At 50.3% G+C, this 25849-nt stretch overlaps 1 protein-coding gene across 1 annotated transcript in view; it reads left to right on the forward strand.

Annotated features, from left to right (window-relative positions):
- PFKP (phosphofructokinase, platelet) overlaps positions 1-25849 on the forward strand; it is an 83388-nt gene that overhangs the window by 20539 nt on the left and 37000 nt on the right. Inside the window, exons 3-13 of the mRNA XM_082648821.1 lie at positions 11022-11099; positions 13954-14143; positions 15396-15561; positions 16582-16626; positions 16813-16921; positions 20628-20723; positions 22022-22114; positions 22727-22852; positions 24367-24431; positions 24940-25009; positions 25298-25444. Of these exons, the coding sequence (XP_082504947.1) occupies positions 11022-11099; positions 13954-14143; positions 15396-15561; positions 16582-16626; positions 16813-16921; positions 20628-20723; positions 22022-22114; positions 22727-22852; positions 24367-24431; positions 24940-25009; positions 25298-25444 (1185 nt within the window). The remainder of the gene's footprint in view (positions 1-11021; positions 11100-13953; positions 14144-15395; positions 15562-16581; positions 16627-16812; positions 16922-20627; positions 20724-22021; positions 22115-22726; positions 22853-24366; positions 24432-24939; positions 25010-25297; positions 25445-25849) is intronic.

Genomic DNA, 25849 nt, shown 5'->3' on the forward strand with positions numbered 1-25849 from the left:
GCCAAGGATTACTTCCCAGAACTTCTGCTGCCAGTGTCCTTGTCCCCATGGTGAGCCACAAACTTCCCCCCTCTCCACCGCTGCCTCTGCAGGAGACCCTCCAACACTAGCAGGTAGGTCTGGTTCAGTCTCCCCTGGGGTCATTGCTCCTGCCCCTGGGTCCCAATGCACACACTACTTTGTGTGTGCCCTCCGAGAGTGGAGTCTCTGTTTCCCCCAATCCTGTCGAAGTCCTGCAATCAATTCCCACCAGGCCTCAAAGTCTGATTCTCTAGGAATTCCTCCTCCCGTTGCCGGACCCCCAGGTTGGGAAGCCTGACGTGGGGCTCAGAACCTTCACTCCAGTGGGTGGACTTCTGTGGTATAAGTGTTCTCCAGTCTGTGAGTCACCCACCCAGCAGTTATGGGATTTGATTTTACTGTGATTGCGCCGCTCCTACTGTCTCATTGTGGCTTCTCCTTTGTCTTTGGATGTGGGGTATCTTTTTTGGTGAGTTCCAGTGTCTTTCTGTCGATGATTGTCCAGCAGCTAGTTGTGATTCTGGTGTTCTCGCAAGAGGGAGTCAGAGGACGTCCTTCTACTCCGCCATCTTGGTTCCTCCTCCCGGTTTGCTTTTTAAAACTGTGTTTCTGTGGGCTTGGGGTTTGTATTCACCTGATTTGGACAATGTTGAAACAGTGGGTCTTATCAAAGCCTTTATAGAGCTATAGTTTTGTTGTTTTCTATTGGGATATGTTTAGGGTCAAACTGCCCTCATGCCCGTCTGTCCTGGGCCTTGCCTGGCAGCCATGGCCCCACCATTAACATGGAGGGAGCACGTTAGCCACCGTGATGAACTCGCGTACCTTGCTTCTTCCCCTTCCTCTGACCTTGAAGCTGATTCTTTTCCTGCTGCTACTGGAGAGTGTGCCTGGCATACAGTTTCCTCTGCCTTTTTGTTTTATTTTACTTTGGGGAGGGGTTGCTCTGCCCTAGAAATTGAGAGAAGGCACCCCAGGCTGGCCTGATGAGTGAACGTGCTTTAAACATCTGAGGGTGGAGCACCCTTAGATCAGGCTTTTCTGTTCTGAGTAACAAAATGCTTTCAGACTTGCAGTAGACGAATGTCCTTAGGCTTCCGGTTTGCAGCCTGTTCCCCAGGAAACCTTTGATCACCTAGCCCACTGCCCTTCTTGTTGCCTCCCTGGCGGGGATGCAGTTTCATCCCTACAGTGACTCATTTGATCTTCAAGACCAACTTGCAGGTCCAGGAAGGAAGGGAAGGAAGTCGGTTTAGTTACTTCATTGAGGAAGCGGACTGGTTGTGGGTGGTTCAGTTTCTCTGTGTCAGTCCTCGGTGCTGGCAGGGCTGAGATGGGAGCTCACACCCCCATCAAACCAGTGATGGGGGCATGTCTCACCCCCAGACATTGGTGCCTTGGAGACAGTCTTTGATCGTCCCGTTATTAGGGGGCTGGTGGTGCCACTGGCATCTCGTGGGCCAGGGATGCTGCTCAACATGCCACATCGCGTGGGATGCGTCAGGGATGCCGAGAGTCAGTGATGCCCTGCCTTAAACCAAGGGCCACATCTGTGTTTGGCATGAAAGTCGGTGGGAGGAGTCGGGGGGTGGGGCATCTGTGGGTACTGCAACCAATGTAGTGCCTGGTCAACTTTACATCATCTTTCTCAGATCAAAGGGTTTTGTTGTTTTTGATTTGTTTTGGTTTTAGTTTTTTATTGGCACTGTGTCCTGCGGCTGTGTCTGTATTCTGGGGACATTGTGGTGTATTTTGACTTATACCTACCAGACTTTGTACATTTCAAAATGAAGGAATTGAAGGGGGATGTATCAGGTGGGACTGAGCCTACCAACACTTGGACTCCCTTTTAAGAACATTTGGGCTCACTTTGGAGAAATCTCGACACAGAGAAGCCAGACTTATTCCCACGTTGCCAACCAGAAAGGGCTCCTGGGCCCACTTTACTCATGGGTAACGGGGATCTTATTCCTGATGTCCTGGGGCTGCACTCTTCACGTCCTCTCAGGATGAGGGTGAGTGGGGGTGAGGGGACGGTCGGCCGGTGGGAGCCCCGCTTCCTGCCCACCCTCAGGTGGGCCGTAAGGCATCCTGAGTCTGAACAGAAACACCCCCTTTAAGGGAGCAGGGAATTCTGTGGTTCCTCCATCAGGAAGATGCCAAAGAGAACCCTTGTGTGGAGCAGCATCGGAGTGAGTCTGATTCTCACGATAACCGCTTTACGGGCATCTCAGAGCATCCAACTGAGCACAGCCTTTGTGGGTCGGCCCTAGGAATGGTCAGAACTTTGAGGTCCGTATGTTCTGGAGGGAAATAGAAACAGCCTAGAGGTGGACACAATTGATCCGAAATCGCCTGTTAGGAGGTGATGCCGTGCTTCTCATGACACCCCCTCCCCACCCCAAAAAGAGTGATTCTAGTGAACAGGGCCTGTTGTTTACGTCCCCATGGAAGGGGGTCCTCAGTGTCAGCCTTGCCTCAGGGATCACTCAACCCAGGGCCTGGGCACTGACAGTATCAACATTATCTCCCTAAATCCAATCATCCCTTCACTACAGGTGTAACGACTCTGCATCTGTAATTCTGGAATCCAAAAATCTCTAAAACCTGCCAGTTTTTCCCGAACTCATTTGGGCAGCAATCCTTGGTGGAGCTGCATGTAACCCGGACTCGCCCTCTAGTGTGACTGTCCCCGGGGCGGTGGAGGGGGCAGGAGGGGAATGGGGAGGCTTGTTCACGCTGCTGACAGTGCCAGGTGACACGTAATGTCCATACTGCTTCTTAAAATCCCAGCCTTCAAAATTCTGGCACACTTCCCGCCCCTAGGGTTTGGGGAAGCGATTGTGGACCCACATATGTAGCCAATGGCTGGGAATCAACACGTTAACCTGGCCCTGCTTCCTCATCTGTCTGGTGAAAATCATATTTACCCTTCCTGCACTTGGAAAAAATCTGTGCACAAACCGGGCAAGGGGGCCATGATGCTACAGGTGCCTTCGACTCCTCTGGTTGTTGCCAGGCACAGAACTAGGGGCTCAGGTGAATCACTTCCCTGTGGACCGTCTCAGGACTGTGGACGTCCACATGTCTGCAGTCTGGGTCACATCCCGTCGGGCATGGCTTCCTTCCTGGCCGCAGCAGTGTTGGCACCTGCAGCTGGAGGATCTGGGGGGGTGCAGGTGCTGGGCTGTGCACCCTGGTTAGAGCCTCTGCCCACCGGAAGCCAGGACCACCCCCAAGCCCACAGCAGTGACAGCCAGAAGTGTCTCCAGATGTCAGCAGATGTCCTCTAGCTGGGGACCACCATCCTATACCCACTGGGGCTCAAATTTAGAAGACGTTTGGTTTTGTGTGTTTTTTTTTAAAGAATCATTTGGTAATTTATCCAACACATTTGTCCATGCCTAGTCTAGTTTCTAAGTTCAGCTAGAGCTTTCCAGGTTACCAACATCAAACCAGTTAAACAGGTCAGCATCAATTATTTAAATGGAGGTTTTTTGGCTTTTTCTTGAGTAGAAAGCATGTGGGAAGCATATTGATCGGAAAACACTGGTATTTCTGCTAAAGGTCTGGCACGGGATTTGTTCTGTCTGGCTGCCACTGGGCCTGCTGTAAATCTGGAACAAGTCTACGTGTGATACATGCCAGCCCTTGGGCGCCATTCTGGGGAGGGTTGGTGTGGGGTGTGGATTAACCCGTTCTTTCCACCTACCAAGCCACTTGTAGATTTATTTGTTTTTTCCTTTTAAGATAGGGGTTTTCCTTAGATACAGGTGCCTTAAGCTTCTTGGAGACAGTGAGGGCGAGTACATTACATACCTTTTGCAGAAGACTGTGCTCAGGGTGGACTGTCCCAGGTTTAGGTGGATGAGAATCAGGGTGGGGAGAGTCCTTAAGTTACCTGCTCTGATCTCGGCTACAGAAATAGTCTAGATGTGTTTCATTTAATATGCAGGGTCAACATCCTATTAGGTGCAGATTTTCCTGCAGATTAAAAGAAGTCATTATTCTTATTATAGCTCTTTATCTATGACTAACTTAAAAGTCTTTCCTCTTTAAAAGAACTCGTAACGGCTTGGCCCTCCTCAAGCCCAGCATTTGTGAATATCAGGCCCACCCATCGTCACCCATTGAAGAAAGGTTAGGAGTAGAGCATCACATTCAGCAGCTAATCTTCTTATTACAAACAACACATTCTAAATGGGTGAGGTGAGTCAGGACTTCCTACTGTAAAAGAACAGGGACATCAGAACAAGATTAGGAGCTAACGTTCTGGTCTCCTCGGCCATCACAGGAGGTCCAGTGAGCGGCTTTCTCACGGGAGCCCTGGGTCCCTCTCGGACCAGCCTGGAATCTGAGCTGCACTTGGTCAGGGCCCTGAGCATCCTGGCCTGGCATCCTATGATGATGAGCAAGCTTTAGTTGTCAGTTAATAGACTGGTACCCTGTCTCCCTTCCTTGCCTCTGTTTGCCACAAAGGCACATTATTTTTCTTCTTGTGTATGGTGAACTGCCCGCTTTCACAGTTTTTCAAGTGAGAAATGTCACATTGTGACCAAAGGACAACAAAAACTCACTTTCCCAGCAAGGGCAGCGTGGGCAGTCGTGCCCAGAAGCTGACGTTCCGCTTTTTTTTTTTTTAATTTAATTTAATTTAATTTATTTTTTATACAGCAGGTTCTTATTAGTTATCTATTTTATACATATTAGTGTATATATCTCAATCCCAATCTCCCAGTTCATCCCACCACCACCTCCGCTCTTCTGTCGGAACCCCGGGCTCGTCCCTGCAGGGGATTCGAGCAGGAGGGAGGGAGGGAGGGAGACGCAGGTGGCTTTGCTGGGTGTCCTGTGATCCTGGGATGTGTGGGCAGGACAGATGGTAAAGCCACCCACCCGCACAGAGAGCAGGTTAGAAGGTCAACTTTGGGGACGTGTCTGGCTTTGTCACCCCTTTGCTCTCGCCTGTGGTCACCACCGTCACCTGTGCCCCAATAGTTCCGTGAAGGCCAAGAGAGGTGACCAGAATCAAGTTGTCTCATTTCCTTGAGGTTTTACACATACCATTTCTGCATTTTAACTTGTTTAAAGACAGAACTCCGGGCTTCCCTGGTGGCGCAGTGGTTGAGAGTCCGCCTGCCGATGCAGGGGACACGGGTTCGTGCCCCGGTCCGGGAAGATCCCACATGCCGCGGAGCGGCTGGGCCCGTGAGCCATGGCCGCTGAGCCTGCGCGTCCGGAGCCTGTGCTCCGCAACGGGAGAGGCCACAACAGTGAGAGGTCCTCCTACCGCAAGAAAAAAAAAAAAAAAAAGACAAAACTCCTTAACCACTAACCGCCTGTCTAAAAATTGTAACGGCGATGCCGGAAGGTATAGGTAGAAGCTTCTCTGTGCAGCTGGGAGAGAGGCGGTGCCGCCTGGCCCTTTGGCTGACGTGCCCCTTGCTGGATTGGTTGAGTTCTTTAAATTAATTCACGAAAGGTGGATGACCTGGGGAATGCAGGGCGAGACCTACCTTCTTGGTGACAGGCTGGCTTATGCACGCCTGGAAGAGTGAACTCTTACGGCCCTGAGCACCTTTTTTTTTTTTAATAGATACTCTCTACTTGACACCTTCCTTTCTTTTTTTTCTTTTTTTAAAAAATTAATTAATTTATTTATTTTTGGCTGTGTTGGGTCTTCCTTTCTGTGTGAGGGCTTTCTCTAGTTGTGGCAAGTGGGGGCCACTCTTCATCGTGGTGCGTGGGCCTCTCACTGTCGTGGCCTCTCCTGCTGCAGAGCACAGGCTCCAGACGCGCAGGCTCAGTAGTTGTGGCTCACGGGCCCAGTTGCTCCGCGGCATGTGGGATCCTCCCAGACCAGGGCCCGAACTCGTGTCCCCTGCATTAGCAGGCAGACTCTCAACCACTGCGCCACCGGGGAAGCCCCCTGAGCACCCTTTTTAACTGCATGCCTGCCCTCTGCCAGGTCCAGCTGAATCCTTCCCATGTGATCTGGCTTGATCCTCACACCGTCAACATCTGCCTTGGGCTTAGACCACCTAGTTCTAGGAACCATTTTAGTGCCCAAGTTGCAAAAAAGATCACCTCCCTCCCTGCCTCTGCCCTGCCAGCTGATACCACTAATTAAGTACATAATTCACTGTGAGAGAAGAGGGCTGGCTTATGCGACTGGCTTTGTCCTGCTGTGACTTTTGGTTTATAACATACCAGGAACTGTGTATTATGAGCTTTGGCTTAAAGAAATCTAATAGCACCAGAGGGCTCAATAAATCATTGGGTTTCCAAAAGCACAAAGTTCAGGGCTGTACCATGACTCGTAGTGTTGTAACCCGTTCAGAAGTTTGGAGTTGACCACATCTCACCAAGGACAAACCCAAAGGCATTTTCCCCAGAGCTGTGAAATCAGCACGCAGGAGTGACCTGGTTCCCTGGACCAGGGCGTCTGTGCATTTAGAACCTAGTGGGGGCCGAGCAGGCTCTGGGTGAGGGAGGAAGTGTGTGATCTGAGGTTCTGTGCATGAGTCTCCTATGCGCTGAATAAACTCATGATTCCCAAACCTTGAAAACCATCAGCATGGAGAGCCGTCACCGCCTGTCTCTCCTGCACCCACACCTGGCTCGGCACAGTGCACTTACTAACCCTTGAGCAGGTCAGAGCCAACCCCTCTATGTGCTGGCTCTTAAATCCTATAAGCGAAAAGTTTATTTATTAAGGAATTAACTTGGAAAACCTTCATTCTGTAGGAAACAAACACAGGTATTTAGTTGGAACCCCTGGAGAAGTCTCTGAATGTCAGTGATAACACACTTCCAAAGTGTTTTCTAGATACTGTTATCTTTTTAGCGATTGTTTCCTCTGGTCCTTGGAATGCTTGACATTCAAACAGAGTTGCTGACTGAAGAATCCAGGATTCGGGAAAAGCATCACTAAGTTGAGAAGACATGGGGACCCATCCGACAGTTTTCTGAAACAAAAAGCCAAGACTGAACGGAGCAGAAGCATCTTACCTGGCTTCAGTGCAAGGACTGGCCTTAAAGCTTCTGTATTTAATTCAACTAATTCAGTGGGCTATAAGTAGAAAGGACTAGAGGCGGGCTATTAGACTTCGTCTCTTTGAAAGTAATCAGAAAAATGAAGGCAAAGTTGCCATCAGGCAGAGTTAAAATACCAGTAATTTTCTTTCACCTTCACCTTTGTCTTCAATTGGTATATATTGCAAATATCTTTTTTAAGTTTTATTAAAGTATAATCAATATACAAGGGACTGTACATAGTAAATATGTACGGTTTGAGTCTGGACAAATGCAAACACTAGTGATACCATAATTATATATAGATGTATACCTCCCAGAAAAAATGAAAATAAGATAAATTAAAATTTTTTTAAAGCCAACTTTGTTATAGCATAAAACTGTAATTTTTCTCTCAGAATGAGATAAATTAAAAATAAATTTTTTTAAAAAGCCAACTTTGCCATAGCGCAAGATCGTAATTTCCCTCTGGGTCTTTAATTTTAAACAGTTCACCTGCGATTTCTTATAAGCGAAAGCCACCCTCAGGTGGACTAACTCTTACCCTATTTAGAACAGATTTAACAAATGCCTATAAATACCCCTACATGTGGCAGCGTCTCCTACATAATCCTTTGAGAGACTGTGCCTGTTTTGCTCAAAACAATCCCAGACAAGAAGTCAAGATGTTTTCAGAGCCTCTGGCATGTTCTTAGACAGATCAGCGCTGGATTTGATACAACCAGCCGAGGGTCTCCTGGGGTCACCTTATGAACCAGGACCAACGAGACAATGTTACTTTTGGTCCAAAGCTAAGCGTGGCTGCCAGTGTCTTACGGTTTGCCTTTCTTGTGTGAATCATAGAACTGGCTCGGAAGGCGGATCCTGAAACAGAATTTGAGAAAGTATTTTGGGCTCTGGCTGTGTCACAGTGAGTGTTCAGCCTTCTAAGGAGACTTGCAAAACCTCCTCTGAATTTGTAAATCATGGTACATTTGTGTAAAACTAGTCTCCCTCACTTAGTAACATCTTCTGTGTTAGCAAAAGACAACTTAAAACTGTAGTGGGTAGTTGTTATTCAGATGTTCCATGGGCCTAACAACTTCACAAACTACAGTGAGTGAGTCATTTCCTATGACCCAGCCCATGGGCACAATAGAGAGCTGCTTTGAGTGCAACACTCGCAAAATCATCCACTTTCTTAGTCACTTTCTTTATTGTATGTATTTAGGCTACACAAAATAAGCAGATTCTTTCTGGAGAACATTTTACTTCTCAGAATAAGCGTTCCGGTCTGGAGAACGGTTTGCCATGTTCTCACTGTAGGAGCAAAGGGATTTGCAGATGTTTTTTATTAGATCCGTATTTAAATTCTCAGAAATAATCAAGGGAAAGGAAATGTTTCCATTCCCCATTGGGCAGGTATTAAGCAGCTAACCGTCCCGGTGCTTGGCTAAGAAGCAGGTGCTGCAGGAATCATCTAAAAGTTGCTGCTGTCACCTGCACGGCTGACACGGCCCCATGGCAGTCCCTGACGCTGTAGCTATGTCGACGTCATCCTTGTAAGCATCCTTGTAAGAGACTAGGGGACTGGTTCCCTAGTCTCTTTATTTACCTAGGGCTGAGTGTGCAGAAATCTCCCCGGTGGCTATCAGTGTGAAGGCATTAGAAGATTTTCACTATCTGTTTTGTCAAGGCCTTCGGGTCAGCCCAGTTCCCCATCCTGCTCTGCCAGAGTTGGTCTGGTTTTGTGCCAGCTGTTCGGACTGAATTACCGTCAAGTTTCCTCTCATTCTCAGAAGCACTTGGGTTTGGATGATTAAACATCACCCCTCCCTGCAGGGTGCATGTCAGCACAGCAGCCGAAGGTCTGAAACTTGGCCCCAGACCCCGGGGCTGCTCGCCTTCTCCTTCCCTGCCTCCCAGGCATCTTGGAAAGGACCGTCCACTGACTGTGGTTTGTTCAGTTGCCCTGTGCACGCAGGGTGAGCGTCATTCCCACCAGAGGCCTGGGAGTCTGGAGGAGGGAGAGGTTGTTGAAAGGGCAGCCCTAAGGCCACATTCTCCCTCTCTCTCCCGTCTATCCTCTGCCAGTATCTCTGATCCAAGTCACCTGTCACCTACTGTCGGTTATCTGTCCGCCACTGTCTAGCTGCCTATCATCTGTCTGTCTACCTATTTTTAATATTCTGTGGAAAGAACCTCCCTGGGGGCCACTTAGAAGAGGAGAGGACCTTGTTTTGCTCCCACTCCTGGAGCGGCAGGGTGGTCTGCGGGCCAGCCTGTCCCAGGTAGCTTACATGCCGGGATGCAACTTAAACAACACCTCTGATAAGTGCTCCCTCTCGGGGGGATGGGGGTGCTGGATCACATCACACTCACGCTTGTCACCCTTGCCCTCCATGGTAACAGCCATACCAGGCTCAGTACTTTAAATGGAACAGGCTAAAAATGTACACTGTCTACGGTTTCCAGAAAGAAGGGAGATGGGGACAGAAAGATAAAAGCGATCTTAGAGTTGGACCGAGGTGTGTCTGGAGGAAGTTCCACTGCTTCTCTGTGAAGGCCAGGCTGTGGGAGTCCCTGTCCCAGCCCATCCTGAGGCCGAGGGAGCATCTGTCACGTGTGTAGCACTAGACTGTACACACACACATGGGTATAGATGTATTTCTATACAATATTGATATTATATGTATTGTATTGTAATTAATATAATGTGTGTAATATAATTATACTGTATATAATGAATGATGTTTATTATATATAACGTATCAATATATAAATACATATGTGCATGTGTGTATAGTCTTGTGTTAATATGTGACAGCTAGGAAAGGGAACGAGCATGGAATCAAATAGAAAAGGGAGAAGCTGAGGCAGGTTCATTTACAAAAGTTTATGATATATAATATGTGTATATTATATATGAAATATATAAATAAATGTCTATAATCTAGTGTTAGATTTTATAACATAGTGTTATACATAAGAATTATAATGTCATATATCATATATAATATGTATTATATTTTGTTGGAAATTTTACACCTATAAATATGCAAATTGATCACCCATAAAGGTGGCTGCACTGTTGATTAATTTTTGCTCCATACTCCATGGGCTGTTTCATTTTTAAAAATCTATATTCCTTTTTTTCCTTCCCTCTTGACTTTCACTAGGCAGGAGATAGGAATCCACAACAATAATCTATTATGATAAACTTTTCTAAATGGCTAATGCCTATTCCTTTTCAGGGATAAATGCCCTGGAAGGTGAGTCACATAGATAGAGATGCAAATGAACATTACTGTCATTCCTTTTTAAAAAAAAAAAAAAAAAAAAGTATTTATTTGGCCGTGCCAAGTCTTAGCTGTGGCGCAGGATCCTTCTTGATCTTGGACAATCTGTGAGGAGAATGAGATGCATTTAGAGTTGAAATGTAATTGTCTTTGGTCAAATGTGCATCGTCGTCCAGATTCACTCAGGGTCTCCTCTCAGTGTAGTAAACTGGCACTAGTTGGAAGGTAAGGCAGATGAGGATGGGGTGACATCCAGCTGTGCTTTTAGACCCTATTTCACATGTGTGGAGAGTCGTGGATTACCCGGCAGATGCTTTCCTGTACGCGGTGCGATTGACACCACTGCTCTCCGTGAGTTTGTGTTGAGTCACCAACAGTGTTAGGGTAAACACGTCCCTTTTCAATCTCTCAGGAGCCGGTAGACACCAGGCAAACTATCTGACTCCCTGTGCTACTCTGGAGGAGTCTGGGTGGAAATTCCCAGTGTTGGAGTTGAAACTTAAGAGTCTTTCCCACAGTGTAGGGCTTGGAAGGAGCACTAGTGTTACGCTGTGTTCTCTCACCATAGGGCTCTTAGGAATTTGGATTCATTGTCATCGGAGTTTCCATTTGACGTAACTCGTGGATCAGTTAATGTCTCAACACAGTTGAACCCAGTCTTAAAAAGATGTTCCTTCCCTCCCCCAGGGTTACCAGGGCATGGTGGATGGTGGCAGCAACATTGTGGAAGCCGACTGGGAAAGTGTCTCCAGCATCCTGCAAGTGGTACGTGCTGAGCTTCCATCCTGCTTCTCTCTCTGAGTAACTCTTCGGTTTGAAACCTCTTGTGCTTATGCTCCAGTAATACCTACAACAGATTAAAGTGCTGCCTGGCATCATTCTTAGCTACTCACATGGAAAGATAACATTCTTAATTTGCCATTTAATTAAATTTTTTAAGAAGCTCTACGTCATGCACACTAAGGAATTATCCTTGCAAGAAAAAGTTACATGGGATGGCTAGTGGCACTTGAAGGGGGAGATCTGGTATCTTTTTAGAGCAGATTAACGTTGAGGCGGTTCTGGTGTGTTGGCGCTGTGTGTTTAGTGGCAAATCTCCTTGCCTGTTGGGTTTTGGGAGTCATTTGGCATCAGTGTGACAAAGCATGGGAGAGATCCCGACTGGCAGCCTCCAGGGGCTGTGGATTTAATGGGAACACAGCATCCCTGTTCTGCCCTGACACAGACAGGGCTGATTTCCTTGGTGTGCACAAGGATGAAGTAATCACCACTTCAGGCGAAACAGTTGCTCACGTGGAACTTAAAGGAACCTCTTGCCTGAATATTTCATGCGTAATAAATTCCTGGAACAATGTAGCTTAGTGAAGACTCCAAGTCAGTTGAGAAATAAAGAGATTACATGGAAGGAATGCATTTCATGAAAAGCTCTTGCGATTTGATCTTTTGAAATGTATGTATTCATGTGTGACTCATGTTGAGTATTTTTTTAATTGAAAGAAAAGAGATCGGTCCCATTCCCTCTGAAGGTGCTAGTACAACAGAAGAAGGGATGAAAAAATATGGTATATAGATATAAACGGAATATTATTAGGCCGTAAAAGAGGAAGTCCAGCAATGTAGGACAACATTGAGGACATTATGTTACATGAAACAAGCCAGACACAGAGAGACAAACCCTGCATGATCTCACTGATACATAGATCTAAAAAAGGCAATCTCAAGAGAAACAGAGTAGAATGGTGATTGCCAGGGACTGAGGGGGTTGCAGAAGTGCTGGTCAAAGGACACAAGCTTCCAGTTATAAGATGAATAAGTTCTGGATCTAATGTACAGTGTGGTGACTGTAGTTAACACTACCGTATTATATACTTGCAAGTTGCTAAGAGACTAATGTTCTCAACACACACATACACACACACACAGGTAACCAGATGAGGTGATGGAGGTGTTAATTAGTTTGATCATGGTGATCATGTCACAATGTGCACCAATATTGAGTTATCATGTTCTATACCTTTAAAAATATAACCATGCTGTATTATATATTCGAAGGTTCTCGCCACAGAAAGGTAGCTATGTGGATTGATAGAGGTATTAACTAATCTTATGGTGGTCATCATTTCACAATATATACATGTATCCATGTATCAAATCATCACAGTGTGCACCTTAAACTTACAAATGTTGTATGTCAATTGCATCTCAGTAAAGCTGGGGGGGTGGGGGCGGATGCTAGTGGGGTGTGAGTTGAAATGCCGTCACAGACTCTTAAGTCTGCACTTAAGGCTTTTTGCTCTACTACTCCTGGGAAGAGGCTGAAGGAAAGTTGGACAACCATGGATACTTAGATAGAGTAATATTTGCAAAAAGTCAGGACATTGTCATCTGAATTCCAGACAGGAAACCCACGTGTGAGGAGAGCATTTCCACTCTACTGTGGTGATTGTGAAGAAAGATACGAAATACAAGTATGGTTGGGGTGTGTGTGTGTGTGTGTGAGTGAGTGAGTGAGTGAGAGTGTGTGAGAGTGAGAGAGTGAGAGTGAGAGAGAGAGGGAGGGAGGGAGGGAGAGAGAAAGCGAGACTGGTGTCCACTTCTTTGCAACCCACTCGGTCTTGGGTTTCATTCCTGGGGCCCTGTCCATGTTATCTCCTCAATGTTTATGGGTTGCTGACTTCCCGTTGATAGAAATTATGTGACCCTCTAATCGCTCTTGGTCAAATCAAAGTCCAGAGGACTGGCTTATCTTTGCTCTGCACCCTGCACCTTCTACCCAGGCTTCCCGGTGCTGTGCCAGGTCCTGACGTCACCCCTGTCACACTGACCGTCATCATTAACCCAGGATCACTTCTGCTGATGGGCACCTTGCTTTATGAAGCAGGCGTGCACTTGGAAGTTCATGCAGAAACTGAAGTTTTATCAGTGTGTGCAGGGTTTGTGTAAAGGCATCCTGAATTTTTCTATATACAACTAGGGATCCTTTGCTTTTGAAAAACAAAGTATGAAAAATCATGATTTCTCTCTCCCAGAAGTTTGGATAATCCAGCTAAGATTTAAGCTTGAAAAAGGGGTGTGGGCAGGGAGGGGTGGGGCAGATCTCATGCAAAAATAAATCCCTTTGGCTCACAGATTTCTACTTTGCTGGCACTTGTGGGGAGCCCTGACTAACAGAAGGGGAGTCTTATTACCTGGGGCCGCTGGACACAGTGCTTCTCTGACTGTGGCTGTTGACCGGCCTTGGGCCCGTCTTAGGCTCAGAGAGTGTGCGGGGTCCAGCCCTCCCTGTGCTGGAGCAGCTTCCCCACGGGACAGCTGTTGTTACCTTGCAGACTCTTCAGCTCCACGCATTTAGCTGATGGCTGCCGTTCATCCTTGTTTCCGTCCCCTACTCTGTTTCCCTTGGGAATGATGCAGCGTCTTTAGCCATTGAATTCTGGGGTAGAGCTAAAAATGGGAAAACTCTAAACTTTCACAGTTGATCGATTCAAAAGATGAAAAGGAAGGAAACCTACGCCTTGAAAGTCCTGTGGTTTTACATCAGCACTCACATGCACCAATCTGTCCATCTTTCTGTCCAAATGGGAGGAAATAGATAAACACGGTTTTCTTTCTTTTCCAGGGAGGGACCATTATTGGCAGCGCCCGTTGCAAGGACTTCCGTTCTCGGGAAGGCCGCTTGAAGGCTGCTCATAACTTGCTTCAGCTGGGCATCACCAACCTGTGTGTGATCGGCGGGGACGGGAGCCTCACCGGGGCCAATATCTTCCGGAAGGAGTGGAGTGGGCTGCTGGAGGAGCTGGCCCGGGAGGGTGTGTCTCTGTCTGCACGCACATTACTCTCGTAGGGCTCTGTCTCCCCATCCCCTCAGAGAGCTTTGAGTTCATACATTCTGCCTGCTTAACTGTCCCAGAGGTATTTGCTGCTGGTGGCGATGCAGATCTTACAGTCGCCACCTCAGCACTTATATTCGTGTCTCAAATGATGACAGTAACGGTAATAAGAATAACATTCATTCCGCCACCCTACGTGCCAGGCATGGCTCCACTTTTGACATAGGCGGTTTTGTGCACTGCTCGTGACAACCATCTGAGAGGGTTTGTATCGATCCCCACTTTACAGAGGAGGGTCAGAGGCTCGAGGCGAAGCCAAACAGCCATGTGTGTGGCTCTGGCTCACACCTGTCCTCAGACGCCCATGGCTGCCCCCCCCCAGCTCCCCTGGGGTCTTTCTATCAGTTGTTACAAGACTTAAATTTAGATGGTAACGACCTGCTGCTGGATGGTCCTTTATCATAGGAAGGGATTTTCAAGAAACCTATATATTCTGTGGTTTTTGTCTTTTAAACATGTTGTTACAAAATTCCACTTTAATATAAAATATGGCCAGTGGAAGCAAATTGAACTAATAGCAACCTTATGAAAAGCATAAACTTGAGCTAAAGCAATGACCCCAAGTTCTGTGACATCTGTTTGGGGAATGGAGAGGGGCTGTCAGACGCCAGCAGCAAAGGACCTAACGATGTCTCTGCACCGTGCTCTGATGTAAGACAGGCGCCTGGGGTGGTAACTCAGGAGAGGGATAGCTGCCTCCCCCTTGACCTTGACCTTTCTGGTCCCATTTAAGCAGCTCTACCATCCCCGGTGGTCTTTCCTGAGAGCGCTAAGTAGATCTCTACCAACTAATTAGCCCCCATGGGCCTGTAAGGAGTCAATATACCAGTCGTACAATGTTCTTTCAGACTTAGGTCTGGGGTGGTGACATGTCTTATTCGGAGCCAGGCCGTTTTCCAAGGCCGTTGCCAGACAGAAGTCATTGTATCCACCGATCGCAGCGTGCCATCCTTCCTTCCTTTAATTTTTACGCCTGGGTCGGTGTTCTTGTCTGGGTGTCAAATGACTGCTCCTATCTTGTCCCCAGCTCCACCTTTGTGTGGCTTTTCTCTCCGTCAGTATGCAGGATCAGGTCGTGTACAGATCTGATGCAGTGGGTAGGAAACCCATGTCGAAGCGTGCATTCCCCCCTCCCCGTGTCATCCTGGGCATGCGGCTTGTCCCTCCACAGGCAAGATCAACACGGAGGAGGTGCAGAAGCACGGGTACCTCAACGTGGTGGGGATGGTGGGCTCCATCGACAACGACTTCTGCGGCACCGACATGACTATCGGCACGGACTCTGCCCTGCACCGCATCATCGAGGTGGTGGACGCCATCATGACGACTGCCCAGAGGTGGTGGCCATGGGGACCCGGTGGGCGGGCGGGCAGGCAGGCGGCCCTGGGCTTGAGACATGGGCTGCGGAGACCTCAGTGCCCACTCTGGAAGGTTCCACAAGCCTTGTCATTTGATATTAGAAACAATTTTGTATTGGTTTACTTTTTATTTTCAATTTTCAAAAGTCACTGCTTCCCAATTGTAAAAGAAAAAAGTGTTCATTGGAGAGAATTTAGAAAAAAGAAAAAGACAAAGCAGTACATAAAGTCCCACCCAAAGCTCTCCTGCAGGAATCACAGAAAGTAAAGCCCCGAGTTTGCACAGCTGTCATCAGAGCTGGGCGAGCATCCCACCTGTTCCGCTTCTCACCTGTGGGTTTCCCAGCATGTAGATGAGGCAGAGACCTTCTGTCCCCGTGCTGTGGACTCATGGCAGAACCTTTACCATAATGCCTTCTGTGGAGCCCTTGGGTTTCCGAAGCACTTTCACGAAAGCCACGTGAGAGAGGAAATGGAACACGTGCCTCCATTTCGTGGATGAGGCACTTGCCACTGTCTCAGGGCCACGCGCAGTGGAACTGCGACCGGTGGAAAACCATGTCCCCTTCGGGTTCCCAGGGTCACTGGTGGCGATTAGTTTCCCATTTGTGGAAAGGCTGTGGTCCCCGGGTGTGGACCTGACTCTGTGACTGTCGTGTCCTGCCTTGCTGCGGGCGGTCTCCAGCCCACGGTTGTGGCCCGAGAAGCAGCTGACGCTGCCCAGCAGAGCCGTTGTCTTGGGAAGACCACACACGTGTCCTGGTAGCATGAGCGTGTCTGGCACAAGCACACCTGCTATAAAACACAACCGGGAGGTGCTTCTCGCTGCTGCAGCCCCTTTGCTGGAAAGAGCTTGAAACACACTCACAATAGCATTTGCTTGTGTAGAAAGTGGGTCATTTGCGGGGCAGCTCAGGTACCTGCTGGAAACACAAAGCAGGCGTTTCTGTTTGCTTTCCCGGTGGTGCTAAGTGGATGTTTCCTTTATCTCTTTTCCAGCCACCAGAGGACCTTCGTCCTGGAAGTCATGGGGAGGCACTGCGGGTACGTACATGCGGATGTGACGGGGATGGAGAGGACCGATAGCACAGTCCCTGCGGGGCCCCGCACCCTTGCATGAAGGTGCCAGGAAGGGTTCCCGAGGAGCCAGCGGCGTCCTGTCTGCCGGGGCTGGCCCTGAGCTCAGGGTGCCCTGAGCAGCCCCACGAGGTCATTGCTGTCTCCGTGCAGGTACCTGGCCCTGGTGAGTGCGTTGGCCTGTGGGGCCGACTGGGTGTTCCTTCCAGAATCTCCACCAGAAGAAGGTTGGCAGGAAAACATGTGCATCAAACTCTCAGAGGTAAACCCACGTTTCGCCTCTCTTAACTGCCAGCGATTCTGGTTGCGCTGCCCCGGCCGTGATTTGCGGTGGCTGTTAGCATGTTCGGTTTGGATGGAGTTTTAGACAGGTGACAGCTTTCTGCTCAAAGTGGCTTCAGGCTGGTTGCTGGGGGCTTCGACCCCTCACGCATCCATCCACCTCCCACTGTTGCAAAGAGTGATTCGAGGGAAAACAGCTGAAGCTTTTGTGTTTCTCGTGCAAAGCAGCAGCTACAACTGTAAACAGAAGAGGTGATGTGAGAGTCCAGGGTCTGGGGAACATGCTGCCTCCCTGACCCCACGTGACAGGGACAGGAGACCTGTGTGTTGACTCCATCCGAATCCCCCATCTTGCAGTGTGGCACACGTGGTGACAGCTCCTTCCGCTGTGGGGTCCCCACCATGCTGGCCTTGCTGTGGGTTGGCCTGCTGTCTCCTCTGAGCCAGGCTTTTCCTTCCTTCTGTCTGCGGGTTGGGCTTGTGTTTCACCCCGTGGAATATCAGTGTCGGGCAGATTTCCTCTAGTTAAGGCTTCTAACTAAGGCATGCGAGGCCTCGTAGAAAACAACGGTTAGCATTCGGGACAGAAATCCCAAAGCGTATTGAATTTCCCTTCTCTTATTTTCATAACCATCTTATCGCTGTTCCATAGGCAATAAAGTAAACATATGGCAGAGGTTAATTATTGTTGCATTCAGCAAACACGTAAACATTGCATATAGCCAGGACCCACGTTTCTTCAGATATGGCCATTGCCTTCAAAGTGATGGGTTCCAAGAAAGGAATTCCAGCAACAAATCAAATAAGCTTTGCTGACCCAGAACCTCCGTAAGAAACTGTTGGTAAAGCTGTCCTTTTACTAGGAAGAATCATGCACCCTTTTGAGGCTGGAGCTCTAGGCTGCAGCAGGCCAGGGGCACGTCCCAGGGATGACTATGACCATTGAAGTAACAAACGAGTTCATTATCTCTTGGTTCTGACCTGGGGACCTGGGCGGCATGCTGTGCCGGCCAGCTGGTGTGGGAAGGTACGTGGCTGGTTGCAGGAGCCGAGCACTGGCCCTCCTGTTAGGCAGGTCCTTCATCGTGGCGCTGAGGACATCCACTTAATTGCCATTCCACGGGGCATTACTTGAGGGACGTGCCTGTCCCTGCATCTGTCCCTTCTCCTCCCGAGTCCCTGCCCTCGTTGACAGTGACACTACACAGGCCAAGGTCTAATGCCCTTAGAGAGCCGGAAGCACCCTGGCTGTGAGGAAGCGCCTGGCTGGTCAGAAGATCAGCAGTGAGGCCGTGGGGCTGATTTTTAGGTTTCTCCATTATTTCTGTAACTGTGTGGTCTGATCTGCAAACCTCCTTGAGTTTCGGACATTGTAAAGTGCCCTGTCAGCTAGGACGTGTTGGGATTCCCCCTTAAGCATTGGCAGAGTTAGGACTAATGGCTTAAGCTCACTTGGGTGGAAACACTCGATGTTGTAGTGCCTGTCATTAATTTTTATTGGTTATCAGTGTAGCACTGTGAGAGTTTCTCTAAACACCTTACCAGATAATTGGCCCAGGAAGCAAGCCCCAGAGCATCCCCCAATCATGGGCATTTCGGTATAAAGTTGGAAAGGACTCAGGGGTATCAGAAGTCCCAGGGCTGGATCCTGGCTCTGCCAACCATGGAGCAAATGATGTTTGGTCAGACGACCTCCTCTTCATGTCCTAAGTTCCTCAGCTGTAACTCGGGGTCATGCTGCTGCTCCTTAGAGATTTTGTGAGGATTCAGTGAATGAGTGACTCCATCCGGGTGGGGGACCAGGAGGCAGTCAATGAACTACACAGACAAGCTGGCTGTCTTCCCACCTGAGTGGATAGGTGACCCCATTATTTTTTTATTTTTTTGTAAGTTTATTTATTTATCTTTGGCTGTGTTGGGTCTTCGTTGCTGTGCCGGGGCTTTCTCTAGTTGCAGCGAGCAGGGGCTACTCTTCGTTGCGGTGCGCGGGCTTCTCATTGTGGTGGCTTCTCTTGTTGCGGAGCATGGGCTCTAGGCGTGCGGGCTTCAGTAGTTGTAGCTCATGGGCTTCAGTAGTTGTGGCTCATGGGCTTCAGTAGTTGTGGCTCGCGGGCTCTAGAGTGCAGGCTCAGTAGTTGTGGCGCACGGGCTTAGTTGCTCCGTGGCATGTGGGAACTTCCTGGACCAGGGCTTGAACCCACGTCCCCTGCGTTGGCAGGCGGATTCTTAACCACTGCGCCACCAGGGATGACCCCGACCCCATTATTTTTTTTTTAGCCACTTTGGAATATTGTATTGTATGGATGAAGTATGGCTATTTGGCCAATTCCATATTTGTGGACCAGTCATTACTTCCATTTTTGCTCTTTCAAGTGATGCTAAAATAATCATTCTTGTTGGCATATCCTTATAACTTTTAGAAAGTACTCTGATTAATAAGTTCTTCAAAGTGTAGCACATTTTGGGACTTCCCTGGTGGTCTAGTGGTTAAGACTCTGACCTTTCACTGCAGGGGGCACTGGTTCGATCCCTGGTTGGGGAACTAAGATCCTGCATGCCACGCGGTATGGCCAATAAAAAAAAAAAGTGTAGCAAATTTAACATCTATCATAAACCAACAAGACAGCATGTGTGTTTGTGATGCAGGACGGGCCGAGCCCTCTTGGCTGACATTCTCAGGTGCTGCCCACTCTGGGCTCACTGCCCCACACAGCTTACACCCCCCAGAGGAGGGTCCTTGACTGGGGACTTGAGGGAGAACAGACTCACTGAGAGTGATTTGAGGCATCACAGGATGCTGTCCGTGAGCCTGGGAGCACTGCGGACCGCAGTGTTGGATGCTGCCAGCCTGGCTGTTCCTGCAGGGTGGCTCCGACCCCGCCTGAGCCCACATTCCCCTCTGTGCCCCTCCTGCCCAGGCCTGGGGCTGGCGCTGCCCATCACAAAGGCGAAAATCAGTTTTTAAGCACTGATTTTTTTTTAAAATAAATGTATTTATTTATTTTTGGCTGTGTTGGGTCTTTGTTTCTGTGGGAGGGCTTTCTCCAGTTGCGGTGAGTGGAGGCCACTCTTCATCACGGTGCGTGGGCCTCTCACTGTCACGGCCTCTCCCGTTATGGAGCACAGGCTCCAGACGCGCAGGCTCAGTAGTTGTGGCTCACAGGCTTAGTTGCTCCGCGGCGTGTGGGATCTTCCCAGACCAGGGCTCGAACCCGTGTCCCCTGCATTGGCAGGCAGATTCTTAACCACTGCGCCACCAGGGAAGCCCTAAGCACTGATTTTTATTCCCCATTATTTCTGTAACTGTATGGTCTTATGTGCAAACCTCCTTGAGGTGAGGTGGCAGGAAGCTCTGCCTTCCGGGGGAGTTCTCGGGCCTGGTTTGCAGTAGAGAGCCCCCTCCCCGGAGAGCCCAGCCTTGGAGCTCATCACCGTCCGTGGGTTGGGGTCAAAGGCAGCGGGGGCTGGCCTCTGCCTGTGGTGATGTCACAGCAGCTTCTGTGTCTGCAGTCCTGTCCCACCTGCTTACCTAGGGTACCTTGACCTGCCTGTGTCCTTAAGAACCACCTATGAAATCAGGTGACCATTTCTTCCTGGAGAGAGGCCAGTTCAGGTGGGGCAGAGGCCCCTGTTGTGTCGTTAAGAATGGTTTAGGCATTTGAGGATTTCATCTTTTGTTTCCTTAGAACCGTGCCCGGAAAAAAAGACTGAACATCATCATTGTGGCCGAAGGAGCCATTGACACCCAAAACAGAGCCATCACCTCTGAGCAAATCAAGGAGGTGAGTGTCTCAGGCTTCTCACCCCTCGAGCCTGTCTAGAAACGGGAGATTTAGACACCCCGGGCAGGGCGGGAGTCTGGAACCATGCGCTATTATTTAAAGTTTTTTTGTTCTTCTTGTTCATTAAAAATATTTTCGTAATGACTCATAACTTTATTGGCATCAGAATCATACAGCTCCTGGCTTCTGGTGAGCCCCTGCCTCTGGAATACTGTTGGGAATATTCCCAGAGGCCCCGGGCTCCCCCGACAGAGACAGAGGAAATGCAATCGGGTGGGGTTAGAAGGTTCCAGCTCTGGGTGGCGGCTGCCCAGGAGCTAGGAGGTCAGCAGAGTTCCGTCTCCCACTGGAGCATCAGCTGAGCATGGCCTTATTCACAGAGAAAGCCGCTCGGCTGGCCTTAGTCACTGCTCCTCCACCCTGCATGGAGGCCGACCCCGCAATCCTGTTGCCCGAGTCCTGTTGGGCTTGGTCGGTGGGTGCTGGCTTGTCTGGCCCAGGAGGGATCTGCTGTGCTCCCCGGTTGCCCAGGTAACTGGGCAGATTCTGGACACAGTGCTGGGGAGACAGACTCAGGCTCTGGTGGAAGCCGCCCATCAGGGCAAAGGACATCATCACCTTGACTTTGCAAGTTGGTTTCTCTGATGCCTTTTACGTATTCCCTGACCAGCTTTTCACCTGATTATCAAAATATCTGTGAAAGTCATCTGCCAGTATTTACAGAAGTAATCAATACAGTCAGGGCAAAGATATTCCTTCCCACTTAACTGAAGTTGAGATTGGATTGTGGAATGTTAGAGCCAAAAGGGACCATGGAATTCCTGTGACCCAGCCCCATCATTTTTATAAAGTAAATGAGGGCCAGTCAAGGCAGGTAGCCTGTCCCGGCCACTGGCTGGGTTCACCTGGGCCCTGGACTGAGGGGACGCTTTGATTTTACTGTGTCATGCTTTTCAAATACAACCTTACAAATTCAAGGTGATTTCAGGGAAATGTTTAGATTTTTACAAAGTATATGCTTGAAATACAAGCTATAGAAACAGTGTTTTTTTTAAAATTGTGTTACTTATGTTCACTTGCGAGTTAGGAGCACAGAGGTTTTATTTGATGATAAAAGTATTCTTTAAAAAATATTAATTTCAGCAAGCCGTTAAACATTCTTTCAGGAAGTGAAATTTAGAAACTAGAACATTCTTCAACATAGATGTGTAGGAAGGGGAGAGAGACCTTCCCCTGCTCCCAGCCCCCAGCCCTAGAACAAGCTGATGTGCCCAGCCATGTCCTGTGTTTCCCCTCAGCTCGTGGTCACACAGCTGGGTTATGACACTCGGGTGACCATCCTTGGACACGTGCAGAGAGGTGGGACGCCTTCAGCCTTTGACAGGATTTTGGTAAGTGAGGCTGGAAATGGTCAGGCATCGTCACAAGGAAAGGAACACCTCTGGGATTGCAAAGGGACCAGTCTGCTACGAAGACTGGGTGATCTTGAGTAGAGCCATCGGTAAAGGGCATCTCTGCCCACAGCGCCGGCCGGCTTGTCCCTAGGGTGCTACGGCCCGTAGTCTCATAGGGAGACCTGCTAACCGAGGGGGGTTCCTAGGCCCCTGGTGACCCAGACACTGAGAGACCCTGCCAAATGTGGGGGACAAACCCAGAAGGTGGAAAGGGGGTGTCCACGGGCAGGTTTCTAGAAATGGACCCAGGGACCACAGAGACCCAGAGTCCAATTCTCGGTTTCCTGCTCCGCACGCCTCTGACCACCCCGCCCCCCAGCGCGCCAGTTCCTAGCGGAGTTGATCTCGTTGTTGGAGGTGGTTAGAAGTAAGCGGGAAGGGCTCTGAGTAACTAACGGGGACTCGGTGCAGGAGAAGCGAGGGGGCCTTGAGGACGGAGGAGCTGAGAACAGGGCTGGTCCTGTCTGAACGAGGGGAGCCTCTGTGGGCGCCGGGCTGGTCTCCGGGTCGGCCCGGGGCCAGCTCCAACCATCGTGATGTCATTACCAGGCCAGCCGCATGGGGGTGGAGGCCGTGGTCGCCCTCCTCCAGGCCACCCCCGAGACCCCGGCCTGCGTGGTGTCGCTGAGCGGGAACCAGGCGGTGCGGCTGCCACTGATGGAATGCGTGCAGATGGTGAGTGCGGGGCTGGGCCCTGCCCAGCACAGGGCGGACCGGGGGCGGGTACCTCCCCCAGCACAGGCGGACGGCCTTCCCCGGGACCCAGGGCCCCCTCCCCGGGCCCATGACACCGAGCACGCGGGCCCCCTCCGCGAGTCTAGTCTGTCCGGAGGGGGTGTCCTCGGGGTGCCCGAGCGCTTCCTGTGGGCAGGTCAGAGAGGCCGGAGACGGCTCTGCAGGGACCGCGGGGAGATTCTCGGGGTGGGGAGGGCACCATTCAGCCTCTCCAGGGTCAGCTGCTCCTGCCCTCCCATCCCCGAGGCCCTCACACCTGTGATGTGACAGGGATGGCCGACTCGGGGGACCCCAACGTGCGCCACCTCCTCTGGGTGTGGAGCGCAGGCCAGTGGCTGCACGGAAGCAGGGGATGGTTTTCCAGTTGACCGTCCAGTAGCTGCAGCGGCCGTGGAGTTGCGTTAGGAATTGTTACTGTTTTTTATTTTGCAAAGTCTATTCACGACTCTCATTTTATTTGGTCTTCCCAGTGGCTCTGAGGTGTATGTATTTTATGACATGTACAGAGAGGTAATTAAGTCACAGGACTTGTTGAAAGTAACCCCTCAGAAACATACTTTCCGAAAGCCGATGGCAGTAGAGGAAGTCTGTGCGTGTGTGTGCATGTGTGTGCATGTGTGTATGAGGGTGTGTGCACGTGTGTGGACTCTGAGGCTGTGGCTCAAAAGAACAGAATGTGGAATGATGAGCAGCAGCTTATTGTGAGCACATTTCTTCTGTCCAGTGTCTCTGTCCGTTTTGAGACAGGCAGCCAGTAGGTACCACTAGCTTGTCCTTGAACGACTATACGTCTCAGCCAGACTGTTCACAAGGCCACAGCCAACCCCTCACTGACCACTGCTTGCCAGGTGTCTTCCTAAGGGCCTGGCAGCGTTGACCACCACAATGACAGTGGAAGTAGGGGCATTTTTCTCACCACACAGAGGAGGAAACTGAAGCTCAGAGTGATGGATGACTTGCCTGGGATCCTGAGGTTGAAGGTGGTGGAGGTGGGGGGGCGGTGCTGGTCCCAAAGCGCTCTGTTCCCCGGGACAGTCGGCCCCCCGCCCCTGCCACAGCGTCACCTGCGTCCTCCGCTCCCTGGGGACAGGGGTGGTTCTGTTCGTTCTTCCCTCACCAGCGTCAAACGGGGATTTTTCAGAGCCTGGCCTGGGAGATCCGCTTCCTTCTGGCCTCGTTCTCATGGGCCGGAATCCCTAAGATTTCAGGCCTCGCTTACTCTGGCAAGGCCGGTGGTCCCACCTCGTCCTTTTCTACGAAGCAGCCTGGGTGGGCGGCCTAGGCTTCCCTCCCGTAGCCAGGCAGTGCAGGCTCGCTGACCCCAGGCTGCTGGCTACAAGGTTGGACGTGAAGGGACCCGGATGCAAGGACCAAGCTGGTTCCAGGTCCCTAGCCTGGATCTGAGGATGCACCGTCTTGACATGTTCTTTCTTCCTTTCGTTAATTCCTTAAAGACCCAGGAAGTACAAAAGGCGATGGATGAGAGGAGATTTAAGGACGCTGTGCAACTCCGAGGAAGGTGGGTCTTCCGGGAAAAAACCTGTTTTACTGGGAGCCTTTGTTCGTCAGGCCTGTTGTTAGAATGTACCTCCAGGCGGTGCTTGTTCTGTATCAACATAAGAAGTCAGAAATTAAGACAGTATGAAGTCAAGGCACTGTTCCTAAAGGTCAATGGCCCGGGTGACTAATTACAGAGAAATTTATTTTTGTGGGGGTGGGGGGATGGGGGTGGGGTTGTTTAGAAGCTGATGAAATTAGGATAGAGAGTGGCGTGTGGCTGCTAGCATTTGGGGAAAGAAACTTGCTGCATCCTAAACGCCCCATGCCCCTCAGCCCCTTATAGGACATCCATTCCAGTCACTGGGAACACCTGAGGCTGCCTTCCCTGCGAGCCCGAACACAAAGCTGGCACCTGCGGGCCATCTGCCTCCGGCACAAGCGTCCTCTGAGGCCCCTTCTCCCCAGATGAGCCCATACTGCTCTGTCTACATTCTAACCTTTGGTCTGACACCGTCCTTTTCTTCTAGGAGCTTTGAGAACAACCTGAACACCTACAAGCGGCTCGCCATCAAGCTGCCAGACTCCCAGATCCGTAAGGTAGGAAACGCTGCGCTGCGCCACGTCCCCGCCTCCGGCAATGCCTGGGTCCTACTCTGGCCTGGGTGTCCTTCTGCCCTGGTCAGTTCGGGTCTTGGCTCCCAGGAGACCATACCGCGCCCCGTCGACCCTTTCCTCCTGCCCCCTCCCCACCTGGGTGATTAGGCTTTTCAGTTCCGGCGCCTGGGCCCCGCGCTCAGCCCATACGCTCCGGCTCCAGGGTGCAGCGGTGCGAGCCGTATCTGCTGCGACCCGCACACACCCACACGCCCCCCCTCCGACTTACAGAGCAACTGCAATGTGGGCATCGTGAACGTGGGTGCGCCCGCCGCCGGCATGAACGCGGCCGTGCGCGCGGCCGTGCGCGTGGGCATCTCCGACGGACACAAGGTGTTCGCTGTGTACGACGGCTTTGAGGGCTTCGCCAAAGGCCAGGTGAGTCCCGGGGGCGCCTGGCGAGGGAGGTCCTTGCTGAGAAGGCAGATTCCGGATTTCTCAAAGGTGGTAGGGAGGGCCTCTCTGGGGTCCGAGGACCGGGGCATTAGGTGGAAAGGGGAGCACGTGCGCACGAGGCAGCAGTGAGGTGTGCGTGGGATGCCGTGGGTGATGCACAAGGCCAGCGCGCTGAGCACCCACTCCGATAAAAACCTAGGGAAGAGATTAGCTGCTTGAGTGCTTACTGAATACACTTACTGCTCCTCCGCGATTTACTTACTGTGTTAACCCATTTAAATCTCTCAAAAATCTAAGATATTACCCCATTTTCCTAATGAGAAAGCTGGGGCACCGAGACTTAATTCACAAGACCAAGGTCATAGGATGCAGGGTGCTAAACACGTG

Source organism: Grampus griseus (genome assembly GCF_964374135.1).
Source record: "Grampus griseus genome assembly, chromosome: 2".
Classification (NCBI taxonomy): Eukaryota; Metazoa; Chordata; class Mammalia; order Artiodactyla; family Delphinidae; genus Grampus; species Grampus griseus.